This window comes from Numenius arquata, chromosome 11, assembly GCF_964106895.1.
Source record: "Numenius arquata chromosome 11, bNumArq3.hap1.1, whole genome shotgun sequence".
Lineage (NCBI taxonomy): Eukaryota > Metazoa > Chordata > Aves > Charadriiformes > Scolopacidae > Numenius > Numenius arquata.
Window position 1 is genome coordinate 44507923 of NC_133586.1, and position 15377 is coordinate 44523299.

General features: G+C 52.2%; 1 protein-coding gene across 1 annotated transcript in view; it reads left to right on the top strand.

The window, feature by feature from the left end:
• The window catches only part of ARHGAP26 (Rho GTPase activating protein 26), a 137840-nt gene that overhangs the window by 66355 nt on the left and 56108 nt on the right, over positions 1-15377 (top strand). The window contains exons 13-17 of the mRNA XM_074156467.1: positions 2133-2198; positions 3543-3617; positions 11060-11147; positions 12253-12311; positions 13181-13286. Coding sequence (XP_074012568.1) covers positions 2133-2198; positions 3543-3617; positions 11060-11147; positions 12253-12311; positions 13181-13286 — 394 coding nt within the window. The remainder of the gene's footprint in view (positions 1-2132; positions 2199-3542; positions 3618-11059; positions 11148-12252; positions 12312-13180; positions 13287-15377) is intronic.

The following is a 15377-nucleotide window of genomic DNA, read 5'->3' on the forward strand; positions in this document are numbered from 1 at the left end:
ATAATAGAGCTGTTTTACTGTTTCAGTGTTTCAGGTTCTTGTGCCATTCATCACACGAGAACCACCACCAGCAGCTCAAAACAAGTGATTAGTAAGGGACTGCACCCTGCAAGCCACAGGCAGCCAGTGAGCAGGCGGCTTGTTATGGAGCAGCGGTGAATCTGTGTTTAAATAAATGATGTGAACAGGGGGAATGCAAAGGAGTAAAATTTGCACGTGCCTTGCTGTGAGGACATTGCCAGCCCTGGGCTGTGCTCTCTGTAAAATGCAATTTTGTGGCTTTTTCTTACAACATGGCATTCCCTCAGGTCTGTGCAGATGTAAAGTCATCTGCTTTTAAGCTAATGCTATGCTTTTCCTACCTTCTGGGGTTCAACATCTTAAGCTGTGCAGCCGTGTTGTGCACAGTCCTGTTGTGTGACCCCTCTGCTGTGAGGACAGGCTGAGAGTTGGGGGGGTTCAGCCTGGGGAAGAGAAGGCTCCGGGGAGACCTTCGAGCCCCTTCCAGTCCCTAAGGGGGCTCCATCTTAGAGCCCCTTCCAGTATCTGACGGGGGCCTACAAGAAAGCTGGGCTTTTAGACAAATTTTTACAAGGGCATGTGGTGATAGGACAAGGGGTAATGGCTTCAAACTGGAAGCCCCCTCTTTGTGAGGCTTCTGCCATGTGAAGGGTTTCCCAAACCTTTATACAGGGAGGAAGTAATTTTCCTGTACAAATAGCTGTCTGCAGGCAGTGTTTTCCACGCCGTGGTGGAAGGGTGAGTAGGGGATAAATTCTTCCAGCAGGTATTTGGATCCACGTATTAGTAATTTCTTGAAATTAAATGTGAAAACCTGCAATGGCATGAGTTAATTGAGTTTTACATTCCATTAACACAAATGTTTTAGATCTTACTCTCAGGCAGAGTCAGCTGCCTTCAGGACATCCTAATTTGCACCAAATAAATATTTCATTTGTACTAATAAAAGAAGGGGCTGTTCTTGAACTGTGTACGTCTGCAGAGAGCGAGGGTAAATGGGATGTGATGTATAGCATTCATCAGACAATATTGTTTAGCCGGGCTTTCGCATCGCCGGGCGGGGGGGCCACGGAGTGTCTGCCCGAAGCCTGGTGCAGGCAGGGCGCAGGCATTGCTGGGGGCCATGGCTGGCTCCCCAGGGACAGGTCCCCTCCCTCTGGGCACAGCAGATGCTTCAGACAGAGGTTTGACCCAAAATTCGCCCCCATCTCCCAGTCCCAATAGCTCTTCCACCGCCACGTGTCGTCAGCTCTCTCCGCTTTGTGTTATGTTTTTACCTCCACGCTTTCACCTTTCTTTTGTTTTCTTTACTCCATTTTCCTTCACAGTTATCTCCTGCTTCTTGCATCCACTTGTTTCTTTCCCAGTTCTCCTTTTACTGTAACTTTTCAGTGCTCTAACCTGTCATACGGCTTGTCCTTGAAAAAACCTGCATTTGCACAAAACCACCTCAAAAGCCCCAAGAGGAAATCCAAGGCACCACCAGCAAAGCCTGGGAGGACGGTCCCGTACCCCACACACGCAGGCGGTCCCCAGTGAGGGTGATGGAGATGAAAGCACCTCTCCAGCTCAGGGATGGCTTGGTGAGCTGGGTGGAGAGCTGAAAGGATTTATAGGAATTACCAGGGACTCATCAAGCGAGCTGCCTCGAGTGCCGTTTACAAGGGTGTGTTGTGTCAAAAATAAGTATGAAAGATTCCTCTTTTTTCCAAGCAGCCTGGTGTCAACTTCCCAGGCAAAGGTCTCTTTGGGTTATCTCACCTTGATCCTAAATTAATATTTTGACCAACTGCAGCTGTAAATCTCTGCCGGAGCCTGGGGCTCTGCTGCTGGGCAGGCGTGGGAGGTGCCGCTTGGGAGGGATGCGGAGGCTGAAGCGAGGGGTTTAGCGCTCTGTGCTTGCCTGGGTTACACCTGGTACGAGCTACTGTGCTCCTGCCTTTCCTCCGCGAACACCTCATTTATCTCCTTCTCCTTCCTCCCCGCCTGGTCCGAGCAGCGGCACGGCGTTGCTGGGGATGGCGGTGAGGGCCGCGGGGTGTGTTGTGCTCGGTGTGGAGCCGTCCCTCTGCCGGGTGTTTATCCCTGCTCTCTCTCCTCTTCCCTTTCAGCCGCCCAGTTGGATAATATCGGCTTCAGCATTATCAAGAAGTGCATCCACGCTGTCGAAACAAGAGGTAGCGCAGTTTGCCAGATGGTCTTGTTTCGGGGGACGGCCTCGCAGCTGTTGCAGCGGAGCAGTTGCTTACCTGCTCTTTTCATCCACAAAAACTGATTCATTAACCCTCAGAGACCCACATCAGAGGAACGCTGTAATGTGCTCAGGCAGATGCCTTGGCCAGGACCCATGCTTGCCCCGTGGCCAGGGTTAACGGGGCCTCGGCAAACCTTGGGGGCAGAGTTGGGAAATAATGCCCTGGATGTGCGAGCTGGGGGAAGGGACCGGAGCTGGGGACTTCATTTGAGCGTCCCCTCGTGCGGTGCTGCTGCAAACCACTTCCTCTCCTGTGGGACAGCACACAGATCTGTGTTCCAGTCCTTCCCCTTAAATCTCGTGCAAAGACTATTTCTATACAGACGCTTGTTAGAGTCTGAGCCCCCACACAGTGAAATGCGGGTCTGGTTCTCGCGGGGTTTCTGGGCATGCTGGTGCCTGCATGAGGTAGGAAAGAGGCCTCACAGGAGACTCTGGGCTGAGAAGGGCTCTGAGCTGGCAGTATTTCTGCCTGTGTTCTTTCACTGGGGTCGATGTAATATGTTGTGGGCCATTGAAAGGTGACGTTTTCCCTTGTAATACCGGCCGCAGAGCAGAAACTGCTGTCGAGAGCAAAGGAGCACCTGGGAGCTCCTGGGCATCCACAGCATCTCACAGGAAGGGCAATACCCAGAGATTTTCACTCTCGCCACAGCTCTCTGTAACATCCAGGTCATGGTTTAAAAGTCAGATGGGAGCAAATAAATTTAAAAAAAAAATAAAAATAAAAAGAAACAAATGGGTAGATGAGAACAAACAGCAAGTGCAGTTCCTGGGGGGAGCTGGGGGAGCTCCAGCCGGGGAGGTGCAGCACACGCAGCCTGGGGCGCTTCGGTGGGAAGGGGCTTCTCTCACCATGTCCTTTGGCTGCTCTCGGCCCTGGTAAGTCATTTGGTTCTCATTCCTGTGTGAAGAACATGCAAAAGTCCCAGACCTCAGCCTGAAGAAACACGGCCAAATTATCCAAACCTGCCCGTTGTGTTGTATGTAAAGAGCACATCCTTTACGGAGCAGCCGTACTCCCAGCTGCTAGTGCTGTGGTGGAAGGATGTCCTTGGATCTTTTATTATTGAGCTAGTTGGGGGGTAAGACTTTTAATCAGTACATGAAAGCCCTGACATCAAAATCAAATTTTACTCTCTTCTATAATTTTGTATGTAGTTAGTGAGAGGGTTTAATTATTTTTGCTATTAGAGAAGCTAAAGAAATGAAAGAAATGTCAGTAGCTCTTTTGACATTCTCCTAATAAGCTCTTTGTTTTTCCTAGGGATCAATGAGCAAGGGCTCTACCGAATCGTTGGAGTAAACTCCAGAGTTCAAAAGCTGTTGACTATATTAATGGGTAAGTATCTTGTATTTTGTTAAAGGCAAGTAGATTGTGCTGCTTTGAAGTCTTGCCAGCCAAGAATGGAGGCTCTCGCCGGGGTACCTAATCGTGGTGAATGTGCTCTTAGGGCCACGTGCTGTTAGAGGCCAGGAGGTCCCGGGGCACCACTGGCAGGTTGCGAAGGTAGGACTCATGTAGGACGTTGCTTTGGAAGGTCTCCTGGTGCAGTCACTGGTGTCCTGCTCACATGCGCTACAACGTTTGGCAGCCTTCCCAAATGCAAACTGAAATCTTCAAAGAAATAGCTGAAAGCTTTGGTTTTTAATCTCCTACCTGCCACGTTGTTCCCAGAATACTTTTTAATTATTTTCTCTTGCGTGTTGCATGCTGCCTGTGGCACTTCTGACTTTCCCCTTGGACAGTCTTGTGCCTGTTCTAACACGGTCTTGCCCAGACCTTTCAAGCACGCATTTCCCTCATGCTTGAGGCATCGGGTCCGGCGGTTCTGGGTGCTCAGGAGGAGAGAAGGTGTCGAGTCACGCCACGGCAGGGCTGGGTGTTGACATGGTGGGGCTCTTTGAGCACTGGTCACCCTGTGCAGCCACCCTGCAGCAGCCTTCAGAAGATGGTGTGGTGGCAAGAGAGAGGCTGTGGTGTTTGCTGTAAGTGTCTTTGTGTCCTGAACCAGCATTCCCTAATCTGAGCACCAAAACATGTAGGAGCAAATGAGTCTTTGATGGTCAGTGAGCTGGTGGTTGTTCCTGGTGCAGCTCTGGGGCCACTACGGCTGGCTTTTCCTGGAGCGGTTCCTTGTTGTTGTTGTTGGTGGTGGGTTCCCATCACCCCATAGCCGTGCAAATCCCTGTGTGGGGTCATGCTTGTTGGTCTGCGTTGGAGAATCTGTAGCCTGACTCCCAGCTTCTGTGTCAGCCGTAGCTCAGGGGTTAAACTTGACCCCCCAGAAAATGTGAACTGTTCCCCTCTTTGGTCTTTTTGCTGCCTTCCCAGGCCTTGGCCCCTCCAGCAGAACCTCCCCTGCCCCCTGTGCCCTTCTCTGGGGTCCGGGCTGGTGCTGAGGTGGGCTGTGGCTCTGTGTGACACCCCCTGAACTATCAGGTGGCGTTTCCATCCCCAGCTGCAGCCCCCGTCCAGACATACATGAGATGGACCTTTGAAGAACCGTTTTGAGAGAACACACAGTTGGGTTGGAGGAGCAGGAGCTGCCCTCCACCAGCTCCAGCTCATGCTTCTCAGGCTTGGCAAAACCACCTGTGAAATAGGTGTAATCATGAGGAAACATGCTTCATAATTTGGTAGCACCCTTATGAATGTGTTTGTGACTCCTTGGGGGCAATGAGTGACATTTGTGGTGGTTCTTCCACTTTCCATTCGCTTATTATCATTCCTTTGCAACATGACTTCCTCTTCCTTGCCCTCACAAAATCCCGGTGCTCCCTTCTCTCTGTATTTCTCCTTGCAAAAAGTTTTAATCCGTTGCGTTCCACTTTCAACACTTTTCCTTCTCCTCTTCCAATCCCCCCTTCTTTTCCCACCATTAAGATGTTCACTGAGCAAAGCCCATGGTGGCTGTTAAGGGTGTCAGTGTTAACCTACGCAAAATTGATAATCTAGGGATAATTAGAAAGCAGAAGGGTAAGGCTCTAAATCAGGGGCTGACGCAAGGGGACCTCTCTGCTCCGGTTTTGCTCTGGCATTTGGAAAGTTCACTGCAGTCACAAGAGCTGGTGACTGACTCTTTCTCTTTTATTAGCAGGAGTTTGGCGTAGGTCCGGGGGCATGTGAGTATGTCCCGCTAGCGACCCAAGTGCAGCAGATAAGCCAGAGCTGTCTCATGGCACACACTTTTGGCACTGTGGCGCGAGAGCATCGGTTAAAGAGTGTTGCTGCCCCCTGATAAAAATAGGCTGGGGATGGGGTGCCCCCGGGGCACAGCAGTCAGATAGGCTGGGTCTTCTGCTCGTGCTTTCCATGCCGGGTCCTCTGCTCGGGCTTTCCATGCCAGTGTCCATCAGCTCCTGAGCTAGCAGAGCAACGGGCCCTGTTTTCTCCTCGCAAGGGTGGTCTCGGGCTGTGTCAGCTCTGGGTCGAGGCGGCGGGGCCGTGACAGATGGCAAAACTTGCTTGGTTTTAAGAGCTCTGCGGAGCTGGGAGGGATCCGGAGTTTTGGACACCATCCAGCATCCATTATCTCCTCAGCGACTGAAGCCACTCAGCTGTCAACCTCATGTCTCATAACGCGGTGATGTATGGCCGGTGGTTTTTCTTTGTCCCGGCACGTCTTTGTTAGTTGTCGGGGCTGGGAGCCTCGTCAGGCGAGTGAGTGCTGGCTGCGGGAAGTGGGACCCGCTTTGGGGATCTCCCGCGCCATTGATCACCAGGACGCTTTGCAAACCCGTGACTGCGTATCTTTCTCCAAATCACAGCCGCTTAAATCATCTTCCACACTCCTAGGCTGGCTGTAAAGTCAGTGTCGAACAGAAAAGTGTCCCTGGTCAAATCCCTTTCTGTTGCGGGCTGCCCTCGGCTCTCACCCCGTGCCGGTTGCGGCACCGCTCCGCTCCAGCCCTCGTGTTCGGCTCCAGCCCTCCTGAGCGGAGCAGCCAGATTGTGCTCACCACTTCAGGTCTCCCTTATATTTAGAAATGAATGTGGGCAGCGTTGCTGATTCACATACAGTTTAAATGGCAAAAAGATCAAGTTTCCCTGCGCGGTGGCGGGTGTCAGTGACGCTGTTGGGAAGGCCTTTGGCAGGAGGTGTCTTGGCAGGAGGTCGGCACCGTGCTTGGCCAACCCGGGGCAGAGCCTTCCCGTGGGCAGCAGCCGGGTCAGGGGCAGCGCAGGTCCCGGGCTCAGGCAGAACAGCTTGTTTTTGTCTAAACTGGGCTGAAACGGGGGATCATAGAATCACAGAATGGTTTGGGTGAGAAGGGACCTTAAAGCCCCCCCAGTGCCACCCCCTGCCCTGGGCAGGGACACCTCCCACCAGAGCAGGTTGCTCCAAGCCCCCTCCAACCTGGCCTTGAACCCCTCCAGGGATGGGGCAGCCACAGCTTCTCTGGGCAACCTGGGCCAGGCTCTCACCACCCTCACAGCAAAGAAGTTCTCCCTGAGATCTCATCTTAATCTCCCCTCTCTCAGTGTAAAATTGTTCCCCCTCGTCCTATGGCTCCCCTCCCTGATCAAGAGTCCCTCCCAGATGGGCCTCCCCCAGGGCTGGTGGGAGGCAGGTCATCCATGGCAGAGCAAGCTGCCTTTCCCGAGCCTTCACCGTCACCATGTGCCATCAAAATGAGGACAAAACCCAACAAATATACAAACTTTTGTCGGTCGGAGCTCCTGTGAAAGGGTTTATTGTGGAAGCCTGTGTGCACAGGACAGCGGTGGTACCAGCAGACCCACTGCTGAGACCTGGCACTGAGGCTGGTGGAGCATTACAGGGTCTGATCCGCTCTTCTCACTCCTTCCCAATGTGAGCCACAAGGGCTGGTGAGAGAATTACAGCTGGGTGATGGGGTGGTTCCCCTTCCCGTGGAGAAACTGGGGAGGAATTGAAACCAGCTCTTACGGCAGCAGTTTTCTCCGTCCGCAGGAAGCAGATGGAGAAGTTCCTGAGAAATGACTTGGTGCAGGGGCTGTAGGGATGGGCTGTGCTTTGGGGAACATCCCGGCATCGCAGGCGAGTGTCCTGCTGTGGTTCCGTCAGATCTGTGGGGTTGGGGGTGTCTGGTCAGCCTGGGCTTCCCTCGCACCCGTCCCTGCCCCGTGGGCCTCGTCCTGTCACCTGGGGTCTGCAGGGACCAAGGCACAGAGATCAATGGGGCCACCATCCCCTCCACCGTTGCTGCTGTGGTTTGCCTCCAGAATGAAAGCAAAACGGCAAAACAAATCCCTTTTTTTGGGGAATGGATTCTCTCCCACCTCTGAGTTTCTATGTAGATCCTGCTATAAAAAATCACAATGTAATTTCTTCTTGATATAGACATGGAGTTCTGCAGCTCCCTTGTCTTTCCTCAGATGTCCCCCGTGAGAGGCTGGTTCAGTGACGACCCGCTTTGGTCTCACAGCCTTGGGGAGCCGGGAACACTGTTCTGTGTGGCATTTGGGACCACGCAGAAGCGGAAGGGGGTGATGCTGCCGGGGCTGGCAGTGCCATGGGGTGAGCAAAGTGCTTCCTGCAGCCTCTGCTGGAATAAAAAGCTTGGGGAAGTTAAATTTCCCCTTCCTTTCCCCTTACCCTTTCGCTTCAGCCTTTTCCGTATCTGCTAAGAGACATGGGATTAGTAATTTACAGTAATGCACAACTTCAGGGTTAATTCTGAATTTGGCCTGTGGGTGCTTTTGCCGTCCCTGGTTTCCCATTTACACCAGTTTGTGTGGGAGTGTGTCCTTGCGCGGAGACACAAGTTGGCTGCGGTGCCGGCTGCAGCCATCTCTGCCTGGGGAGACACATGCTCCATCTGTAACCTACCAGAGAACTTTTTGCAGACTCATAAATTTGAAGGTCAAGGGGAACTGATTAACTGCTCCTAGCCTTTCTGCGAGACCGGCCGTAGAGTTTCACCCAGTGTTCCGTGAATGAATCACGCCTATAAACTCCTGCATGAGCTTTGGAAAAGGCATCCAGTCTTGAGTTGTTTGTTCAGCTTCAGTGAAGGCCTTGCTATTAAAAAGGTTTTGTTTTTTTTTTTAAAAAGGGTGGGGTTTTTGTTGAGTTTTTTTTGTTTGGTTGGTTTTTTGTTGTGTGGGTTTTGGTTTTTTTTTTTGTTGTTTGTTTGTTTGTTTTCCTATGCCAAGCTTATCTTTAATCTGTTAAAATTGCCTCCTGGAAAAGGTAGTGCAATAGGAAGTTGCTGTGGCATCGCCGAGGAGGGCTGGTGTTCCTTTGTGCGATCGCTGTGAGAGACACACGTGATCTTGGTGTGAATATACATTTCTTAAATGTTTACTTTTTCAAGTGCTCCTCTTGATGTTTTTTTTTAATTAAAATAAACCCTTTGCCTTCAGGGAAAAGCCTAACTCTTATTCAGTGCATTCTTTTAATTAGTTTTAAAATTACACTATGCTTACCTATTGCTTTAAAATTCAAAAGCGCATTATACGTGTCTGTGAGAAGACAAATACCCCCCGAGCTGCATCCCTGGGACCAGATGGCGTCGGCAGCTGTATCTGGCGTCAGGCTTGGCCTTGGTGGCGGTGAGTGCCTCTCTGCGCCTGCTCCACCTCGCCGGGGACGCTTGGCACGTCCCTCTCACTGAAAGGAGCCACAGCCGTGTCTCCCGAGGAGGTTTCCCAGGGATTTGGGTGGGAGCAGGATCCCCGCTGGGTTTCCAGCTCCCGCTCAGCCGTCAAAGCCTTCAGCTCCGGAGCGGCTGAGAGATGCCAGGAACGAGTCAGTAAAGAACATTCGTGAAGGAGTATCCCAGCAGGAGAGAAATGATGTCCCCACGCCCGCAAACGGGGCACCTCTGTGCCCTGCTCCTCGCTCCTCCACAGCCGTGACCGGCACAGGGCTCCTCGCTTTGTCACCCTCTTCAGTCTTGGTCCTCGGCGCTGTGCGTGAAGTATCCACGGCTCGGCCATTTAATGCCGAGCTGATGGTGGCTTTCGAGCTGACTGGCTGTAATTGTCAGCAAAGCTCTAAAAATAATAGATGCCATCCGTGACGGTGTGTGCAGATGGCACTGGTCACCCAGGACCCCCACACTGTGGCCAGCTCAGCTCCGGCCCCGGTGGCCGCAGGGTCCTGGCGTGGGTGGAGGTGCCGAAGAAGGGAGCGGTGGCTGCTTCCTGAGGGCTCTTTTATTGTCAAAGCATTAAGGTGGTTTTCACAGAAATCGGTAAAAATAGCGCCTTATTTGATCTGACGATGGAACTTTGTGCAAAGGAGTCTGGCTGCCTGGGTGGGTGGGTGGTTTGCAGAGCCCAGGGAGAAGCTGAAAGCGGCAGATTCCCGTGAGCACGGTCTGCAGGAGGCCAGTTCAGATCCGCCTCAGGAAGCGACGGGCCGAGAGTCCGGAGCCTCCTATTTATAGTGTCCAGAAGAGCTGCACAGTTTTTTTCTTGGTTTCTTTAAAGGAATTTTTAAAAGGAAAGATAGGAGGGGAAAAAATGCAGAAAGGAGGGGAAGGCCCCAGCGGACATGGAGAAAAGTATGCTGCAATATTCAACAATAAAAACAGGGGCGCTTCGGAGGCTTCCTGGCCCCAGGCACTCGCACTGCGCAGAGCTGGAAACTGGAGGGCAAGCGGGCACCAAGATTCCCATGGGAGCTGCGAGCCAGTGCCGTGAATCCCTGGGCAGAGCTAGGGTGTGGGATATGGGTGGGGGGTGCTGGGGTCCTGAACCCCCTCGGCACGAGCACCAAGAGCCCGATGGGCTGGATTTCCTCTGGGCAGGTTGGCATCGTGGCTGTGCCGATGCCCGGTTCCCACGAGCGGTGCTGGGGGCTGGGAGCGCAGTGAGATGCAGAGGTGCCCCTCACACCAAGCTGTGGCCAGGAGAACTGGGAAGGGCTGGCTGAGTCTCTGTGTGGTACTGTGCTGGTGGCATCTCGCTGCCATCAGACCCACCGTGTGCCCCGTGGTGCTGGTTTGACCTTTACTGAGATGGACACACTCCAGGGCTGCCCCAGGAGCCATCCCTCTCCCCTCTGCCTGGCTCTGGGAGAGCGTCCTGTGGGTTCAGGATACTCCTGCCCGTCTCCTCCAGGGTCTCGTGTCAAAGTTTGCATCAGGCCATCACAAAGTGTGACCCAGAGTCACCATTTGTACCTGCTCCCCTCATGTAGCCTGGGAATGGTGAGAGGTTCCTGGGTCATGGTGGTCCCCAGGATCCCCGTGGGTCTTCCTGCTCCGGGAGGTGATGGAGCTTCCCAGTCCAAGGCCACCTCACAGCCAGCATTGGGCTGGTGAGGATGGCGCTTGGTGGCACATTCCTGGAGCTGCCTCTGCCACCCTGTCTGTCCTGCCGCCTCCCACAGAGGCCGTGTCACCATTGCTGCTGTTGCTCACGTTGGTTTAGGCTGTGGCAACGCCTCACAGCCTACCTGGGGCTGGGATCTTCTGCTGAGCCCCAGGGGGGTCTCCATTTGTCTGGGTCCATGTCGTGTCTGTGCCCTGCTCTGTCACCGCTGTCACTGAACACGGGTCTCCTGCGCCCTCTGTAATGTCACGCTTTGAGTCAAACTGCCACCCTCGTTGCTCGTGATTAATGTTTTTCATTTCTTGTTGCTTGACCCATGGAAGTGAGCGTGGCCCGTCCCGTGTAAGGAGCTCTGCTTCCCTGCAGAAGTGGCTGTTGGGGATCAGCTTGTGGTCACCGGGCTGGGGAATGGCGAATCAAAGGGGACGTGACGGTCTTGCCCCACCGCCGAGCTGGTGGGAGCCGGTGTTATCTTCACCTTGGTTCACTCTTCTCTTTTTTGTCTTTTTCCTTAGATCCCAAAATGGCCACAGAAACAGAAACAGAGATCTGTGCGGAGTGGGAGATAAAGACCATCACTAGTGCCCTGAAAACTTACCTGAGGTAAGGCAGAACAGCCTCCTCTGTCCTGGGGCTTCGGGGGGGGCTGCTGGTGCTCTGGGGCATTACTGCCTGTCACTGCAGATCCTTAACAACAGCACTTAAAGAGAAACAGAGAAGAAACTGCTCTTGGAGAATTTCTTCTGGCTTTTCCCTTGACCTTCCAGCATATTTGAGTAGGAGCTGGGGAACGCAGTCAGCTCTCTGACAGATGCGTATATCGTTATTTTAAAAACTTGTTCTTGCGTCCCCTGCCTTGATTTAAGCTTTTCCTGGTGGGATTCCACCTACTGAGCGTGTGGCAGAAGGTGAGGGCAGAGCTCCTCTAAGGGCTGGGGCTGTAGGGCTTTTTCAGAAGCGGGTGCTGAGCTTTATTGCGGTGATAGTTTCTGTGTGCCAGGTGATGCCGTTATCACCGGGGGTTATCTTCCCAAAGCGCTGCTTTGTTGGCAGCCGTCAGCATCTTGTTACCCACAACATGCTTCTGCCTGTCGCGACAGCAGCTGCCTGCTCCTGCTCCGTGCCTTGGGTTTATTTGAGAGTGAGAGCACAAGAGAGAGCCTAAATCCAATTAGGGTGATGAGTACAATTAGCTTGGTGGATCTCAGCCTAGAAAATCACAAAACACTGCATAATTTTGCATGATTTGCAACCTTTGCTCCAGAGTTTGAACGGTTTGCAAAGCGAGGAGGAACATCGGCAGCACCAAGACATCCCATCGAAGGGACGTGGAAGTGGGAGGGCAGATGGGGAATATAATGGGAATGGTGACTGTTAAAGTGTTATGACTAGGCTTGTTTCTCTTTTTAATTTATTTTAAAACTTATTTGGAAATCGCAGGCTCACTAATGTGCTGAAACTCTGTCTTACTGAAGGAATGCTAAAATTAAAAATTAATTTAGCGTGGTTCAGAAAAGGGAGGAAGAATAAATCAAAGGTAATTCAATAGATGTTATTCCTTCTGATGGGGGTAATTAATTAGAGTTGCTGTTGCTTAATTCTGCACTTTTAAAAGTGGAGCTGAATTTATGGTAAGGGCAAAGCTTTATTTCTGTGGATTGTGTTACTGAGATGTGTTTTTTGTGCGTTTTACCTTTTTATCTTCCAGAATGCTTCCGGGGCCGCTCATGATGTACCAGTTTCAAAGGAGCTTCATCAAAGCAGCAAGTGAGTTTGTTGATGTTTATGGCACTGGGCTGAAAAAGGAACACTATTTGCAAGTAACTGAGCGTAACCTCTGCCCTGGTGCTTCCCCACCGACCTCCTCCTTCTTAAGTCCCAGAAAATAGAATAAGAACCGGGAGAGAAGGGCCATGTTGTTGTTTGGGGCTTAAGCAGATGAAAAGGAAACGCAGAGGGGGCCGGGGGAGCAGGGAGCTGGCTGGTGGCAGAAGCTGCTGCTGCAGCTCTCTCTTGTTTTGACCATCACCTGCCAAAAAAGAGGGAGGCGGTGGATCAAACACCACCTCTGCTGTTTTGATGGGATCAGATGGGGTTCAGACGTCTGTGCCGCTTTCCTTTCACTGCCCTGGGAAGGTGCTTTGTAGGAGAGCAGGTAGCTGTTGGCAGCCTGTGCGCACGCTGGGACCAGGGGCTCGGGAGGGCTCACGTGGCCCGTGGCCACGTCAGTGGTGACCTCCTGTGGCCTCGACCAGCCTGTTTGAGGACCAGATGCCCCAGTTGGCCGGGCACTGTGCTGAGCACATCCCAACGGTGCTTGGGAACACTCTGAATGGGAACGTGTTGATGTTCCCGCTGCTGGAATTGAAGAAACGCTGTGGTTACAGCCAGCCCCTTCCCTGGGCATAACTGGCTTTTCGTCTGCTCTCAGCTCACTGGTTTGGCCCCTTAGTTTCTTCCTTTGGGAAGTTGGTAGAAAGGAAAAGTGCTGTGGAGAGAACCCGCAGCGTGCCTGGGTGCAGGGTGGAGCGGGTCCCCAGGATGTCTGTCGGTGTCAGTGTTGGGCCTGCATGCCTCTTTCCCAAATAACCCTCTTTCTAGATGAGGAGATAAATCGTCTTCCGTTTCCAATGCAGAACTGGAGAATCAGGAGTCCAGGGTGTCTGAGATCCACAGCCTCGTTCATCGGCTCCCGGAGAAAAACAGGCAGATGCTGCACTTGCTCATGAACCACTTGGCAAAGTAGGTTTATGACTGATATGTTTTTCTCTTCTTTTTTCCACTTCCTCTGAAAGTTAATAGTGGTAGAAAAGTTTCCTTGTGTGCGTGTGTGCGGCGTTGAGTCATATCTGGTTGGCGAGTAACTGGAAACCCGTGTGTGAAGCGAGGGCCGGCCGGCGGAGCGGTGCGGGAGGGAGGGAGGGATGGAAGGAGGAAAGGAAGGGGCTCTCCCGCTGCCCCCCATCCCTGCCCTCCCCTGCCTCTGTGGCTGTGCCCCAGCCCCACGGCACCGGGGGGAACCCAGACGCTGCTGGGAACCCAGGGATGCTTTTAATGGCGTGGTAATGGGGTTTGGCTAATCCAGAAGGCAGAGCGGAGGTGAAGCTCCTCACTGGGTTTCAGACGAGGCCTAGTATTAAAGGACTAAAAGCTATTTCTTCCCTACAACAGCAGCTGCTCTCGGGTGTATTTTCTGCCTTTATGCAACCTGATTAATCAATACTTGTAGGTCACCTTGAGACTTTGCGAGGGCAAAGGAATTGAATTTTTTTTTTTTTTCCTTTCAGTGATAGAGCTGACCTGTAATTTCCCATCTTCCTTCTGCTCCTGCAGGTTTCCATGGAAACCTTTGATTAGTGTTTAAAAAGTGAAGGCAGCATCAGGTGTTTGTGCCAGCCTCAAGGCTCCGGGGTCGTCCCTGCCCTCGCTGTTCACATGGGCGCTGTGTGAGCAGGAGGGATGAGGCAGGGCTTGGGAACCTGGGGGATGAGTTAATCGGCAGAACTGTTTAGAAGAAGGTCTGGGAGAACCTGAAGTTATCTGTTTAAGAGAAAAAATAACAAATGACACTTGAAATAGACTTAAAAATGACTCCAGATGCTTTCTTAGGCCACGGGTTTGTATCTGTTCCATGGGCTCTCCAGCAAGGCTGTTAGAAACCAAAGAGCTGGTTTAGATCTTGGTTTCAAAACCTTCTGCATTTACAGGCTCGAGCCCGGGGCCGGGCGGTTCCAGGTACTCCCGTCGGCCAAATATGTGCAAGGAATCTCAGAACCGCTTAAGTGCTTTTCATTTAAAGGAAAACCCGGTGGTGTTTGAGTGAGAGACGGGAGGCAGGTAATACAATGGGCTTCATGCTGCTTTAGTAGGGAAGGAACTAAAACAAAACACAAACAAACAATGAGCGTGGTGGTGCGTGCTATATTAGGAAGAGAAACAGCTCATAGTGGTTATTTAATGGGAAAAAAATTATCTCAGAGAAAGGCAGGAAGCCGAGGAGCGAGAGCCTGCTCTGCTGAGCTCGGCGCCCTGCAGAAGGTGGCCTGGCCCCGGGGCTGTTCCCAGGGGGATGCCAGGGCTGGTTCTGGGGGTTTTTTAATATTTTTTTTTTTCTTATTTTAAGTAATGTATGAATAATCAAGATTTGCATTTTTATCAGATGAGCTAAAAAAATACGTCTCACAGTATTACTGTGGAGATCTCTTAGACTAAAAGCAGAAGTCAGTCTCTACCAGTCAAACAGAGAGGGAGAGTCTGTCCCACCTTCTCTGACATCTCCTGGATTTTTGGTTTGTGTGTTCGCCACTCCAGACTGAAAAGAAACACGGGGCTCCTTGCGTGGCGTGGGACTGCCATTAATAACAGTAATAAACCCACCCTAATACAGGTGGTATGTTAAAAAACGGCAATTATTAACACAGATATCAGCTGGGATAAGTGCCTCTGAGGTGCCCTTCCTTCTGCACAGCAGAGGAGAGGGAAATGCCCTGGGTTTCCCGTGGTGGCCGGGTGCCCCCCGCAATTCGGTGTGCGGCGAGAGGGGCTCGAGCCCCCGGGGTCCCCCCCTGGCTCCCAGGAAAGCGCTGCTGGGAGAGGAGAGCTGGAGGCGGGGGGAGGACAGATCCTGGGGACGGGCGCAGGCAGGGTGGAGGAAGGGGAGTGTATAAATAGAAAATGAAGTTGATTTCTGCCTCTTGCTCTATCTCTCAGCCTGTTGGCGCTGTCTCATGTTCAGGTGTCCAGGCAATTACCCGCTGTGAAATAGAGAGCATGAGCAATCCCTGTCCACGCTCCTGCATCAGGAATGTCACGCTGCACATTTCCTCCTCTGCT